At 40.1% G+C, this 14,359-nt stretch overlaps 1 protein-coding gene across 1 annotated transcript in view; it reads right to left on the minus strand.

Moving 5' to 3' along the window:
• Positions 1 to 9,714: 9,714 nt before the first annotated feature.
• LOC129236435 (homeobox protein B-H1-like) overlaps positions 9,715 to 14,359 on the minus strand; it is a 34,456-nt gene continuing 29,811 nt past the window's right edge. The window contains exon 2 of the mRNA XM_054870828.1: positions 9,715 to 10,828. Within this exon, the coding sequence (XP_054726803.1) occupies positions 10,383 to 10,828 (446 nt within the window). The 3' untranslated portion in view covers positions 9,715 to 10,382. The remainder of the gene's footprint in view (positions 10,829 to 14,359) is intronic.

Genomic DNA, 14,359 nt, shown 5'->3' on the forward strand with positions numbered 1-14,359 from the left:
ACAAATAAAAGCAATTAGTCAAAAGAAGATCAATAGTTAGTAGGTCCGCTCATTGGAATCAGTGGGGCGCTTCGAACGACTCCTACTCTGGCGCTCAACGCAATGTTAAATGTGGTACCCGTAGATATCGCAGGCAGAACTGCCGCTACACGTACGGCAATCAGGCTGAGGGGCTGGAGCTATAAGCTCAACCTCCCTTATGGGCACTCAAGCATCCTTAGAAACTTTGAGTTCATCCCTCTGTCAACAGACCAGTGTATACCCTCGTTTAGTCCAACCGGAACATTCTCCACTCACATCCCGTCAAGAGAAGAGTGGACGGGGGGCTACACTTGGGGGCAGGGCTTGGTGAACTTGTTCACGGATGGATCGAAGTTGGAAGGAAAGGTTGGCGGAGGAGTCTTTTGCGAAGGGCTCCCCATCAGACTAAAATTCAGGTTACCGGACCACTGCAGTGTGTTCCAGGCAGAGGTAGCCGCAATCAAGGAGGCAGCTGATTGGCTGCTCAAATGTGTACTAACAGTCAAGATGGTAAATATTTACTCCGATAGCCAAGCGGCAATAAGGGCCCTCGGGTCTATGACGGTGCATTCGGAATTGGTCAAGGAATGCTTGACCTCACTTTCGACTGCGTCCGAATTCTTTAACATCAGCCTCATCTGGGTTCCCGGTCACAGCGACATTGCGGGAAACTGTGAGGCGGATGAGCTGGCCAGACAAGGGACATGTGAGGTGATTTCCCCGCGGAGGAAAGACTTGGAATCACCTCGAGTCCTTTCTGTGCTGGTTGTATGGAGGATGAGATGGAATCATCTCAGCACCTTCTCCTTAGCTGCCCTGCCCTGGCGGGGCTAAGATTCGGGCATCTTGGATCTTACTTCTTTGCAACGCCTGCTGAGATAGCTGGCGCTGACATTAAAAATCTGATGAGTTTCATCAGCAGCATTAAGCGGTTGACGCAAACATAGTCATCGTTCATAATCCGCACGCTCCTAACCTTCCCATCCCCACCTCTCCCCGCCCTCTCCCTGCACCTCATCGGTCCTTCCCCTCTCCTCACTTCCTTGACAATGGTATCACAAAGGACGAATCTTACTTCGTCCAAGTGTGCCCACTCCCTGGGCAACCATACTAACCTAACCTAACCTAGTAGGTCCACTCTTTGATTTGATAACAGCAGCAGTCCTCTCGGGCATGCTGCGTACAAGCCTTGCACATTTGGCTGTACTTATGGCGCTCTACTGGTGAATTAAAGCATTTTTCCAGGCTTATGCTGAGCTCCTTTATTTTACATTTTAAAATAAGCCACATACGCTCTATGGAGTTTAGGTCTAGAAGGTGTGCTGGTCAATTTAGCAAAACAATCTTTTTGCCTAAACAATGTTTTTGTCTCTCTGTCATCGCAGTCGCTGATTCGTGACAAGGAGTTTGTATCAACATACACCGTATTCTCTATGTATGTACATATATATCCACGTGTACATGTTTGTACTAAATTACCGTAGGTGCTTCTATGCCTGCAATGACATCCACTTCCATCAACACAAGTATTTAAGCTTGCACATAATCAGATTCCGAACGGTTTGTTAGTCTCTTGTTTTCTCTTGTTTGCCGAGCGCCGACACCGCCGACTCTTTCCAACAAAGTATTTCACACCTAATTCGAGAATATCACGCAAAAAGATCAAACGCTTGCGCCACTATCCCACCAATAAAGAATTTTCAACCGAAAAAATCTGATTAAACATCTATTACATACATACAAACATACATCCACACATACACATGTACACATCTGTTGATATAAGCTGCCGAAAATCGACAAGAGATAAATAGACTAATAAAAAATGGTAAACCCTATAATTAACTATAACAAGTCCAATATGAGTTTGAGAATATTTCGATCGAAGATGTTTTATGCATACGAGCATAAACATACATACTGACAAACACGTGTATACATATGTACTTGTATACATATATGTATGTATGCATGTATCTGCAATATATCTTACAATTTAGTGCGGCGTTGAAAAAGACGAAGGTGGCCACAGTCAAAAGCGGCAGCAGTAGTCGCAATGACGATTTAAGCCGATTTTAATTGCTTGTAGCAACAAAAATATAATCGAGAAAAAAGAAAACATGGCAAACATACGACTGGCAGCGAGTTGTTGCGAGCAAAGCGGCGCAGCGGTTACCAGTAGCATTTGGGGCGACCACCATGCCTCGCAGCCCAGCGACCAAAGCATTATTTGGCTGCGGCTGCGCGGTCTACCAAACGGTGTTTATAGCCTTTTTTTATTATTAATTATATTTGGGAGAGAGCTAATGCCGTACTTTTGGCTGATTATCTTGAACTTTCCTCCATTATCTCTAACGTAAATTTCATTTCCAATTGCCTGATTACACTTTGTCAATGAGCGCATTTAAATTAAAATTCCAAAAGACGGCGAGAAGGGTATGAGAAGGTGCAGAGAGTAGGCTATTAGATTAAGTACTAATAAAAATTCAATTTAATATTTTTAAAGACTTCTCCAGCACACACACACATATATTAAAATGCGTGTGTATGTAAATGCATCTTGGAGTGGCTCTCTATGGAGTTTATTAAAATCGAAATAAAGAAAACCGACAACACTGATCAACAACTAACTACTGGTTGGTAGCCGATGGTGGCCTGTAGCCACTGACCAAGTGATAGTCGATCGCTCTTTGGTGATCACTACAAAATCAACGCGTACCGCACGCGTGTATTTCGGGCATCATTAGCCGTTGAATTGATGGCTTGATTATTTAAATGAGCGCTTCCAAAGTAGAAAAACGCTAAAATACTAAAGTAAGAGTGGCAAAGCGAAGACCAACAGAAGCCAGTGCTCGAAGTACTAAAGACAACAAATAAATCGATCGTCGTTCAACGCCTGATAGTCAGCGTTCAATGCTATTATTCATATGTCCATATGTGTGTATGCAGATGGAATGAAAATGTGCGTTTGTGCGACTATGCAGAGATATGTTGCGCTTGTGGCTGCGCGTATAAGTGGTTGGCTGCGCAAGCGTAGAAGTAAACTTAAACGCAGTGGGTAATTGCCCGTACGTAGCGCCAAAACTACTTATACTTATGTACCTCGGGCGGCAGACAACGCTTTGAAGTGAACCGCAACAAACGCTTGCGGGTCAAACGTTGATCATTCACGTATAAATACCATATATTGCTGGGCATCATCGATCAGCCTGTGCACATACAGTAGCTGGTAGAAACCACACTTTTGATAGTTGCAGCGTTGGTTTCGTTTTTCTACTCATGTACTTACATACACAAACACTTGCCCTGTAGGAAAAGCTTATACAACATAAATACATACAAATTACCATAACGTTGCACACCAACTTTAATTAGAAGTTGGCCCTTAAAGTTATTCTTCTTCTTGATTGGTGCGATAACCGCTTACGCGATTTTGGCCGAGTTTAATAAAGCGCGCCAGTCGTTTCTTGCTCGTGCTAACCGGCGACAATTGGACACACCAAGGAAAGCCAAGTCCTTCTCCACCTGATCTTTCCAACACAGAGGAGGCCTTCCTCTTCCTCTGCTACTACCAGCTGGTACCGCATTGAATGCTTTCAGAACCGGAGCATTTTTTCCGTTTGGACGACATCACCCAGCCAACGTAGCCGCTGGATCTTTATTCGCTGCGCTATGTCTATGTCGTCGTAAACCTTATACAGCTCATTGTTCTATTGCGTACGATACTCACCGTCACAAAGGTCCAAAAATCTTGAGCAGAATCTTTCTCTCAAATACTCCAAGTGAGGCCTCATCCAATATTATCATCGTCCACGCTTCTACGCCTTACGTTAGGACGGGCATGATGAGAGCTTTATAGAGTGTTAGTTTTGTTAGTCGTGAGAGGACTTTACTACTCAATTGCCTACTTAGTCCAAAGTAGCACTTGTTGGCAAGAGAGATTCTAGTTTGAATTTCAAGGATTACATTGTTATCGGAATTAACGTTCGAAGTTACCACTAAGTAATTTAAGTTAGCGTTCCTATTACAAATAACACCGTAGCTCCTCGGCGACCTTTTGTTTGGTTAAAGAAGTTATTCATCTGGAATCCAAATAGCGTTTCCGCACCATTTTGTTGCCACATCCTCGCTACCAACTTGTTCAATGTTTATTTACAGCATGACTATATTCAGGTTATTAGGTTGTTGACATCTAAGCCAGACCAACTGTCTATGAGACTCTCGAACAATGGTGCGCCCAGGGTTGACTATCTTTCCTTCCTTCTTCCTTCACGGAGGAAATGGAAAATCGTTTCCGTTTTCTTTGATTGTTTACAACTATGATAGTGTGTGTCGTGAGGTATGCCCATTTTTGGCTGATTGTTCCCCGATAGACCAAAAGCCAGATATCACCGCCGTGAGTCTACAGGCATCCGTTAGTTTCATATTTATCAGTATTGACGCTTGTTTGTGGTTGTAGGTGGGCTATAATAATCTATTCACTTTGCATGTGGTCTGGTCTCTCCACTTGCATTCCGCGATATGTAGATATTTTAAGGAAATCGCGTTCTTGTTGCAGATTCCTCTCCCAGTTCTTCGGCTTTTTCGTTTCCTTCAATGTTCCGATGTCCCGAACCTAGATTAAGTGTGTTTACACTCAAGGTGATACACAGCGATCTTTAGTTGAGGAGCGGTTATTTCGAGATCTTTCTAAATCCGCCCTGAAAAAGTTAGATTGATTTTAGAGAAAAGATGACAGTTTCATAGACATAGAGAATATACGAACGGGAGGTTAAGTGGTCCCCAAGATAAGTGTTTTTATTTTTATTTATTTTTTATTTTATTATTTTCCTTAGTCGTTGTTTCTGAGCTGTCCGGCTCTATCTGAGACAAGAGTTCAAATCTCGGTGAATAGTTCTGTAGAAGTTTGAGTATCTCAGTAGCATAAATCTCAAGAAAGTGACGAAATATATTTTGTGTCCCAGTTGGTTTTAAGGGACAGGGGAATTACGAGCCTTCTGAACTATCGAAAAAGGAAAAAAGTGTGCCCCACGAAAAAAGACAATCCAACATAACTTAACCCACGGTTGATAGATATCAAGGTTTGGCCATTCGAAACAAAATTTTGTAATGGAAAAGAGTGATCGTCAATGCCTTGATCGCAGTTTGCTTATCGGAAAAAATGTTAATATCTCCCTCGCTCCCACGTTCCCTAAGCATTTTGCATGCCTGCACGATTGCAAAGACTTTTGCCTGAAAAACGCTAGTAGTATTCAGCAATTTTAAGGATATACTTATATAAATTGACTGAAGTGAAGACAGAGCCGTCAGTGAAGACAGAGGTGCAAGCTTCAGTGCAGATTTTCCCCTCGTTACAATCTTGTTTACTTGGAAAGATTGCCCTGCCAAGACCTTCAAACTCCAGTTCGCGAATAAAGAGATCTGGTAAATAGCACCAGCTCTGTTGGGTCAGAGTTTAATCTTCATTGGAGGTTCGGTAGCAGAATACTGTCCGCTCAGTTCAATCGTATTCTTACGGTCGTCCAATAAGCTGTTGTTCAGATGGCAAGAAGCAATGGCTACGTTGAATTTTTCTTATACCACCAACACAATCTTAATTTTGTTATAACCGCTGTCACATCCCATGTTACGCCAGCAAATCAGCTGATTGCTTCAAAATCGCTGAGAGCCGATCTGATGTTGGCCACACCTTCCAAATACTCTCCATCACCTTAAGTTTGTTTTTTTTAAATCACCTTTTTTCCTTTGGTACTAAGATCTAGTTAGTAGCAGAAAGCTTCTTGACATAGATTTTCCTGTAACATTCTTAATTTTCTTCAAATGTATCTTCAGGAAAAGATAACAGCCAGTTGCGTAATAATGTCGTGTGGTAAGCAGCTTCCTTCAATTATTACTATTATATCTTGAAGAACAAGAGACCGTACAAAACTTTTTCTGTCACTAACCCTTTTTGGGTGTTTGGCCGAGCTCCTCCTCCTATTTGTGATGTGCTTCTTGATGTTGTTCCACAAATGGAAGGACCCACAGTTTTATGCCGACTCCGAAGAAAGATATTTTTTACCAGGCTATTAGAAAGAACTTTTTCTATAATTTTGCTGTTTCATGCACGGAGATTCGAACCTACATGCTCCCGAATGGTAGTCACTTACCAACCCATTCGGCTATGGTGGCCGCAAGAGCGTTTAGTTGATCTCAAATTGATAAACATCCGCCAATTTAACGAAATTCGCAAGAATTCAGTTTGCACTAAAAATTTATTTAAATGAATTCTAAAAGGAATAAAAAAGGATTATTCAACCTGATATTAATGAATTTCCTACAGGGTACACAATCCGCTGAGCCACCTGCTTACTGCTCTACTTTTGCCTTTGGGGAAAAATTATTATATTTATAGAAGACGCGGAGGAAATATTTAGATTTATAAAGGATTTTCAAAAAAGGGTAACGCGCGGGCTGAAATACTGAAAATATACAGTCGTAAAGGCTTCTGTTCAGATAGAGAAACATTAGGCCATTTCATGACATTCACATCCATTGGGAATCTCTCAGATCGCGAGTTGCTCCCAAATTTTAACTGAGGAGCTGAAACTTCTCGTTTAAAATAGCAAGATTTTTTCGATTGGGCACTGCAATACGTTCCTATAGAGAACCGCTATAGGTGTAGTAATGGAGGAAAGGGAACAAAACAGAGTTTTTCGAGTTACTCTTAATTTCATTGCAATAAATTATTACAAACTAATTTGAATTTTAATAAATTCGGGCATGAGAATTAGCGCTGCTGCACACTTGCACACAGGCTGCTCATTATACACCTACCTGTAAGCGTATATATGTATGTGCATGCATACATAAATAATCAAATGTGTAAGCGATTAAGTTGCTGATCAAACGATCTCACCGGCTTAGCGCTATAAAATTGGTTAGCTGGGCTTACTTAGTGTGCGTGCGCCGCATTCCATTAAATCTCTGCGGGATTTTCGCTCAGAATTAAACACTTTCCTCAGCTAATGGATTGGACAAGGTGATTATAATTTACCGTGATTCCTTCGGCTACATCGGCGTTTTTTGTTGTTGTATGCCTTGTGCTGTTTTGATGTTTTTTCCCCCCTAATTTTATTCAAAGTTTTTATTTTGCGCCAATTACGCTTCTTCTTCCAAATTGTTTGCGTGAATATCAGTGACCAAATTGTTTAAATTAATAGTTAATTAACTCAAATTTATGAATAGCAGTTTTTAATAATAATTAAAAAACCAAAACATAAAAAAAAACAAAAAAAATTATACAAAAAATCGCGAGTGAGGTAGAAAAGCCCACATAGCGGTGAGGGCAGTTACCAATATTTTAATTTATTGAAATTGAAGTAGACAAATTATACAAAACCACAAATACCAAAAAAGGAAAGAAAACAAAATCCGATCGATTGTAAAAAAAAAATACTGTCATCGGTATTCGGCTCATCTCCACCACCGCTAATTTCGCAAATTTATTAAATGCGGACATGTGGTGGCGTGATGCTAATCTAAGCATGTTTGAATTTATTGCTACCAGTTTTCAATTTCAATGCGCTGATATAATCAGCAAGAGACAAATTAAAGTAAATTATAACACGTACCCAAAAAAGACAGTATAATTATTACCCTACATCAAGTCAATGCAACCAGTGGAATATCCCACGCAAATACAAATAATTATATGCCACACTAAGTTTAAAAAATCAAGCACCTTGTACATATGCACAGTGAGCTAAGTTGTGGTAGCTATAAATTAAAAACAAAAAAAAACCAATTTTAATAAAAAATATATATCCAATTGGAAGCTAAATTCCCTGCATCAGAGAACCATGCTCAGTCGTGCACCCGCCATATTTTCCCAACTAATTGGAAATACGGAATGGTCGTTTCGATATCCGAGCTTGATGACGTGCGATTACCAATAGTGCACACGGTGGCGAAAATACAGAAGGTAGTAATATCCGCGAACCGCTGTCCCACTACCAGTGGATTTGACATTTTCAGCTGATTTGCCGACGTTCGGCGCTTATTTGTGTTTTTTTGGTAAACTGCATGCAGTTCGACACATTTGAACGTTTTCGGGGTAATTTTCTATAGATTAGAAAACGTTAACAGTTTAAATGGCAATACTTCTTCTATTTAGTCAAAATGTACAAAAAAAACATTTAGGAACTCTTTGTGTGACACGAGATTTTTGGAAAGTGACTGAGGATCAAAAATTTTTCAGAATTCGACATTTGAAAGACCTCATTAAAGAGGCGAGAAAAGACGAGAACTTCCTTCACAACATTGTAACTACTGATGCTACTGGTGCTTCCAACATGAACCTGAAACCAAGCATCAAAGTGTCGAATGGAAGGCCCCATACGAGCCAGCACCCAAGAACTCGCGTTTGGCTAAGTCAAGCGTCAAGTCGATGCTCATTTGTTTTTACGACTCCAAGGGAATTTTCCACAAGGAGTTTGGGTCAACGGGCCAAACCGTCAATTCAATTTTTTATCTTGGCGTTTTGAAGCGTTTGTTGCATCGCATTCGACGAATTCACCCTGAATGCCGCAAAGGCGGAAGCTGACAATGCACCATTTCATCGATCCACTCAATTACTCACCGTATTCACCTGATATGGTGTCCGTGGCTTCTACCTAGATGTTGAGATAGCTACTCCTATTTTCTTCTCTAAATTATTCGTTATTTGATTAAAAGAAAGTGACTTGTGTTGAGCAATCGCAAATTTGGGCTCAGAAGCAAAGATTTTCATTCCAAGCAGACTTTCGAAACATGAAAGTAGTAAATATTATCTTGGTCCTTTTTAATTTTCCTTTCCAAAAATGGCAACCAATTTCAAACTTCTGAAACCAACAAGCTCAATATGCGTATATATGAGTTTCATTTTTATGTAAAATCGTACCAGGTTGCTTGTCTAAAACAAGACAATCTATAGTCCTAAGGCCCGTTGGGATACATGCAACTGATTTCCATCCACCCACTAAGTTGCCTTATCCACTTTAATATTTTTAAGAAGGTGACTAATCCCAGTGAGACATTTTGCAAATTTCCCAGGTCTTCAAAGAAATAAACGCCCAGATATTTGGCACGGCCTCTTTCGAGTGCAGAAAGTTCAGAGAGGAGGTATTGTACCGACTCAATGTTTTCTTCATCTACGCAACTTCTGTAGAAGCCATTGTAAGGTACACCAATTCTACTGACTAGGGTGATTATGCTCAAGTCAATCGCAGTATACAGTTAGTTTAGAGGAATGCTTATGTGCTCTACCACTGGCTGAAAATTAAGCACAGAGCTTTTCCTTGTACACTCATTCACTCTACCATCTCTCTCCGCTCCAGAGTGACCGGGGGCCCAAGAAAGTGTGGAGTTGTGTTGTGGGATTAGCGAGAGCCACTTCCTGCATTCTTTGATATATCTTGAAGAAATGCGCGCTGAGGGCAGTCATACTAAGAATATCTATTTTTTTTAACGATCAGCTTTTGAAACGACGTTGATGAGTCCCCCAATAGCATTGCGGCGAGTGGACACACCTAAACTTGGAACACCGCTGCACTCTTTGCGTGAGAAATACCGTAAAAATATTGAAAGTTTACCTAATTCAAAAAACTAAGTATTTTCCTTCCCTCAAATAAATTCGAATACGAAATTTTTAAGTGTTTTCAATATCTCAATTTTATTAAAGTCTTTCTTTTTCTCAATTCGTTCCATAGTTAAATTGCCATAAAATTTACTTAAAAGCGTTATATAAATTTGCGTCTGAGACTTCTGCATTTCAGCTTGTTGCCAACATTCAGCCAGGCTCTTCAACGAACCCATTCATGGCTCTCGATGTACACGTCTTAAGTTAATGCCGCCACAGCGGACGACATCTGTGCAAACTGTCGTGCGATATTTACGAGACTGCTTTGAGAACTTGTTTGCTTTTAGGGCGCAATGTTGGACTAACGAGTATTTGGTTGTCGTAAAGTTTTGTGGATTGAACTCTGCCATTCGGTGAAAAAGCATGGAATGATAAATTATAAAATTCTGCGCACCAACCTCTAATGGCACAGCCACGTGGTGACGCTGGGTAAATATGGTTTTTTCTTTTGTGGATTTATAGATCCTTCTGCAGATCGCGCTGCCGCTAAGCGAGCGCTTCACTTCATGTGCTGATAGCTTTGGTTTTGTATTTCAATGGTTTTTAGTTTTCCTTACGGCATGGACAATTCCATACTCCTCACTCCTCTCTTGCAGTGCAACGCATCCACATAACATTTGACAATTCTTCATTTGCTGTTCTCATCCCCTCACGCAGTTGGTTGTGTGAAAATGTATTTATGGCGCAATGTGCGCCCATTCATTCATTTTTGTGTATTTAATGCAGCCTGTGCGGCAGCCGCTGCTGCGGCAGCAGATGATACAGGCACCATACCGGCTGCTGCGGCCGCAGCAAGCCCGACCATTGCATCCGCCTCATGCATGGGCTTCTTCTTCAATATGCTGAGATCGTTGACATTCTCCAGAAAGGACTTATGCGCAGAGAATACCTTTACACTATCGAAATCCTTCTTCAACTCCTCAATATCGCGTTTTTGTTTTGCTCGCCGGTTTTGGAACCAAGTGATCACCTGCGCGTTGGACAGACCCAGTGCGGCGGCAATCTCATCGCGATCGGCCGGTGACAGGTACTTTTGATAGAGAAAACGTTTTTCCAATTCGAATATCTGATGATTTGTGAAAGCTGTGCGGGATTTGCGTTTCTTTTTTGGTTGTGGACGATTCGAAAAGATATCCAAATGTGATTTATCTGCAAATAAAAAAAATGAAAATTTAAATTATAAATTATTAATTGAATTGTGGCAAGAGTTGTGATTTATTGAGTGTACGCTTATTTGCAATAGATTTGCACATATGTATTAAAGTTAATGCATGAGTGTGTGTGTGTGTGTGTAATTGCTAGTCTAATAGGTACAATGTGTGAACAAGTAATATCCGAACGTTAGTTAGCAACTAGTTAATTGGAAAACACTAATTGCCACTTGCTCGCTCTCCACTTGGGGTCTTGTGTCCGTATAAATTGATGGTGATTTTGCGCGTTCAGCTCCTTTATTCTACATAATTTAATTTGATTGCAATTGAAGTGTCGCAATGTCTAAATACAAATTTATCAATTTGTTGTTGAGAAGTAAATTGCAGTTTTTAAGCGCACACTGCAACTTTGTTGATAAATAACAACTACATTGGGTGTAGAGATCTACGAGTCGTTGCTCGCGAAATCTCTTTTAATTACCTGGTTTTGTAAATCTACATACATTAGTATAACCTGGTAGCGTTCATTGATTAGTATGCAGTTTGAGCTCGCTGTGCAAGTTGGAACCTATTACGCTCGGTCATATGTACGAGTATGTATGTATGGCTGCATTTATGAAACTATGTATAAATTTATGGCTCTATTAAAGTCCTAATTAGCTGATCATAAAAATTATTTTACGGAATCTTTCCAAAAACAGAATAAAATGAGTCGATTTTGATCATTCTAGTTCACAAAAATTATAAAATTTGACAGCTAAATCCGCTCTGATTGCGGCTCTCACAAGTATCGCGTTGATTTCAGCTCATTTCAATGAACGAAGACCATTGAACTAACTGATGTCAACGCAATTTCGAAGGGTTTTTGGATTCGCCAAAAAATTCGAAGACATTTAGGAATAGGTCCGTGGAATTCTTCTTCTGGGTATCACAAGCCTAGCCTAGCCGAGTCTAAAGCACTTTAAAATTTAACGATTGTGGAAGATGAGAAACACATTTTACAGAATTTTCTCTGGAAATAAAACAACGAAGGAATAAAAAACGTATGACTATGTATATTTGGCTATGAACTGGCAACTGAACTAGAGATTCGACATTTCAAATCAAGGGTCTTGGAGGATGCCGTGAAAGAGCTAGCAATTGTTGTCTCATCCAGAGCTAGAATAGAAGCACTCTTCATAATAATACACAACGGAGAACAGAATTTAGAATTCAGACCATAAACCAGCTTCATCCCATGGGATGAGACGAGAAAGCTGAAATTATATAGGTGGTACAGAAAAAAGCAACGTAGCCAATGCTTATTTTACTTGGTTGCCGTCTGAACGATGACTGATTGGACGAGCTTAAGAACACAAAAGTGCAGTTTCTAATGCATTTATGTACTTTTGACTGTTCATGCGACCCTCTCAAATGAACATTTCGGTGACACAATCAGCAGCAATACAACCCCAGATCATAATGCTGCCTCCCCCAAGCTTAACAGCAATCTGGGTGGTATTCCTCGACAACCCGTCGCCTCACAAGCATCACACCAGGTGTTCAAAATATCTGTAGGAAAGCAAAACAAATCATTTTTTATGATTTGTGTTATTTCTTCGTAATTGGTCTTCTTGGGTAAGCAGCTATGGTTGTTGATATTTGAAAATAATGTAAACTAAGCCTGCCTCGGCCGCCGTAGCCGAATGGGTTGGTGCGTGACTACTATTCGGAATTCACTGAGAGGTTCGAATCTCGGTGAAAGACCAAAAATGAAGAAAGAGTATTTTCTAATAGCGGTCGCCCCTCGGCAGTCAATGGCAAACCTCCGAGTGTATTTCTGCCATGAAAAAGCTTCTCATAAAAATATTTGTCGTTCGGAGTCGGCTTAAAACTGTAGGTCCCTCCATCTGTGGAACAACATCAAGACGCACACCACACATAGCAGGAGGAGCTCGGCCAAACACCCAAAAAGGGTGTACGCGCCAATTATATATACATATATATAAGCCTCCCTCGAAGAACAGAGAACATTCGGAAAATCTTCCTCCGTAAAATGTTGTTATCGGAGAGCCCATTCTAATTTTTTCTGAAAGCCGCGACTTCTTCAAGCCTTTCACACTCTTAAACCTGCTTCCAGGAAGATTTTTTATAGTTGTTTGAGAACTAATGGATTTTCTAATTGCTTCTGACAGGGCAGCTGCAAGTGCAGAAGATGTTGTTTTACGGATCTTTGAGAGCCTCGCGTGCGAGATTTCTGTCTTCCCGTGCCCTACTAAGGCGATTTCTCCCACTTTTTTATTTATTATGGTGGGATTTCGTCTCCGCAAATTGCTCAATAGCACATTCGGCCGCTCACTTCACTGATACTTTCCTTCCTCACTTTAAACTTGTATTCTCACTCTTTTGTCGTAACAAAGCTCACTTTTTTTAGGTGTTTCGAAAAAAAGAAATTATTCATACCCATTTGATATTTTTACACTAAAGATTATTCGAATATTGACAACCAAATTTAAAGTGCCAAAATATTTTAGGTATGCCTTTGAAAATGCCACTTTTTAGACTTTATGCACTAAAGATTAAACATCCCATGGATTTTGTCATAACATAATTTTTTATTGCAATCAAAGGCTAAATGCCCTAGTGACACATTTGCAAAAAGCAGCGGCCGCTTTGGTAGACACATTTGAAATTATTTGTATCATATTTTAGTAGAGTGTCTAGTAATTTTGGTCAAGGCTGCACACTCGGAGGTTTGCCATTGCCTGCTGAGGGGCCAAAGCTGTAAGATAACCTTTTTCTATCATTTGGTGTTTCGCGCTCATCTCGTGGGTTCTGGACTTAGAACCAGACTAATATTTCCTCAATAAAAAATATTTTCTTTTATAAGTTTTATAGTTCTCGAATTATAATACAGAAAAGTACTTAGCACAGCTTCAAGGCAGGGCCACTGTAATATGAGTATGCAATGTAGATTGGGAGTTTGAAAGGGATGAGCAATAGGGTGTCCCGTCAATGTATGAAATTTTTTATTTTTCAAGATATCCAAACGCAAGAGTTGTCAAAATTTGCGTAATTTTACACAGATTACGAATATCATAAGAAAATTTGAATTACATATTATCTTGAGGGCTCTACAGAACGTTAAAGTTTATTAAATCTTACATTTTTACAAGAATGAACCATATGCCGAAAATAAAACAAAAGTTAAATTCATAAGCTGGTTTATTATCCAAATTAGTGAACTACAGAACAATAAAATAAAATAAACGAAGTAAAGCGGTCAATTAATAAAAGAATCTTAATATTTAAAAAGATTTTTGTGCCCAAAATTTGGCATTTCTGCTCGAGATTGTAGCCTGGTTCTAATGAAACCATCTCTAGAGCTTGCGGCAGTTACACGTTGTGAGGCCTCTGTTACCAGTTTTACACACCTTTCCACTGATTGTGTATGACAAGGAAAGTCATCGATTTCCAAGATCTTATCTTTTGCCATGTTTTTTAGCTCCTCGTCTGAAATGTGACGAAGAACAGGGGGTGTTGTAGTTAG

The sequence above is a fragment of the Anastrepha obliqua genome, chromosome 1 (genome assembly GCF_027943255.1).
Source record: "Anastrepha obliqua isolate idAnaObli1 chromosome 1, idAnaObli1_1.0, whole genome shotgun sequence".
Classification (NCBI taxonomy): Eukaryota; Metazoa; Arthropoda; class Insecta; order Diptera; family Tephritidae; genus Anastrepha; species Anastrepha obliqua.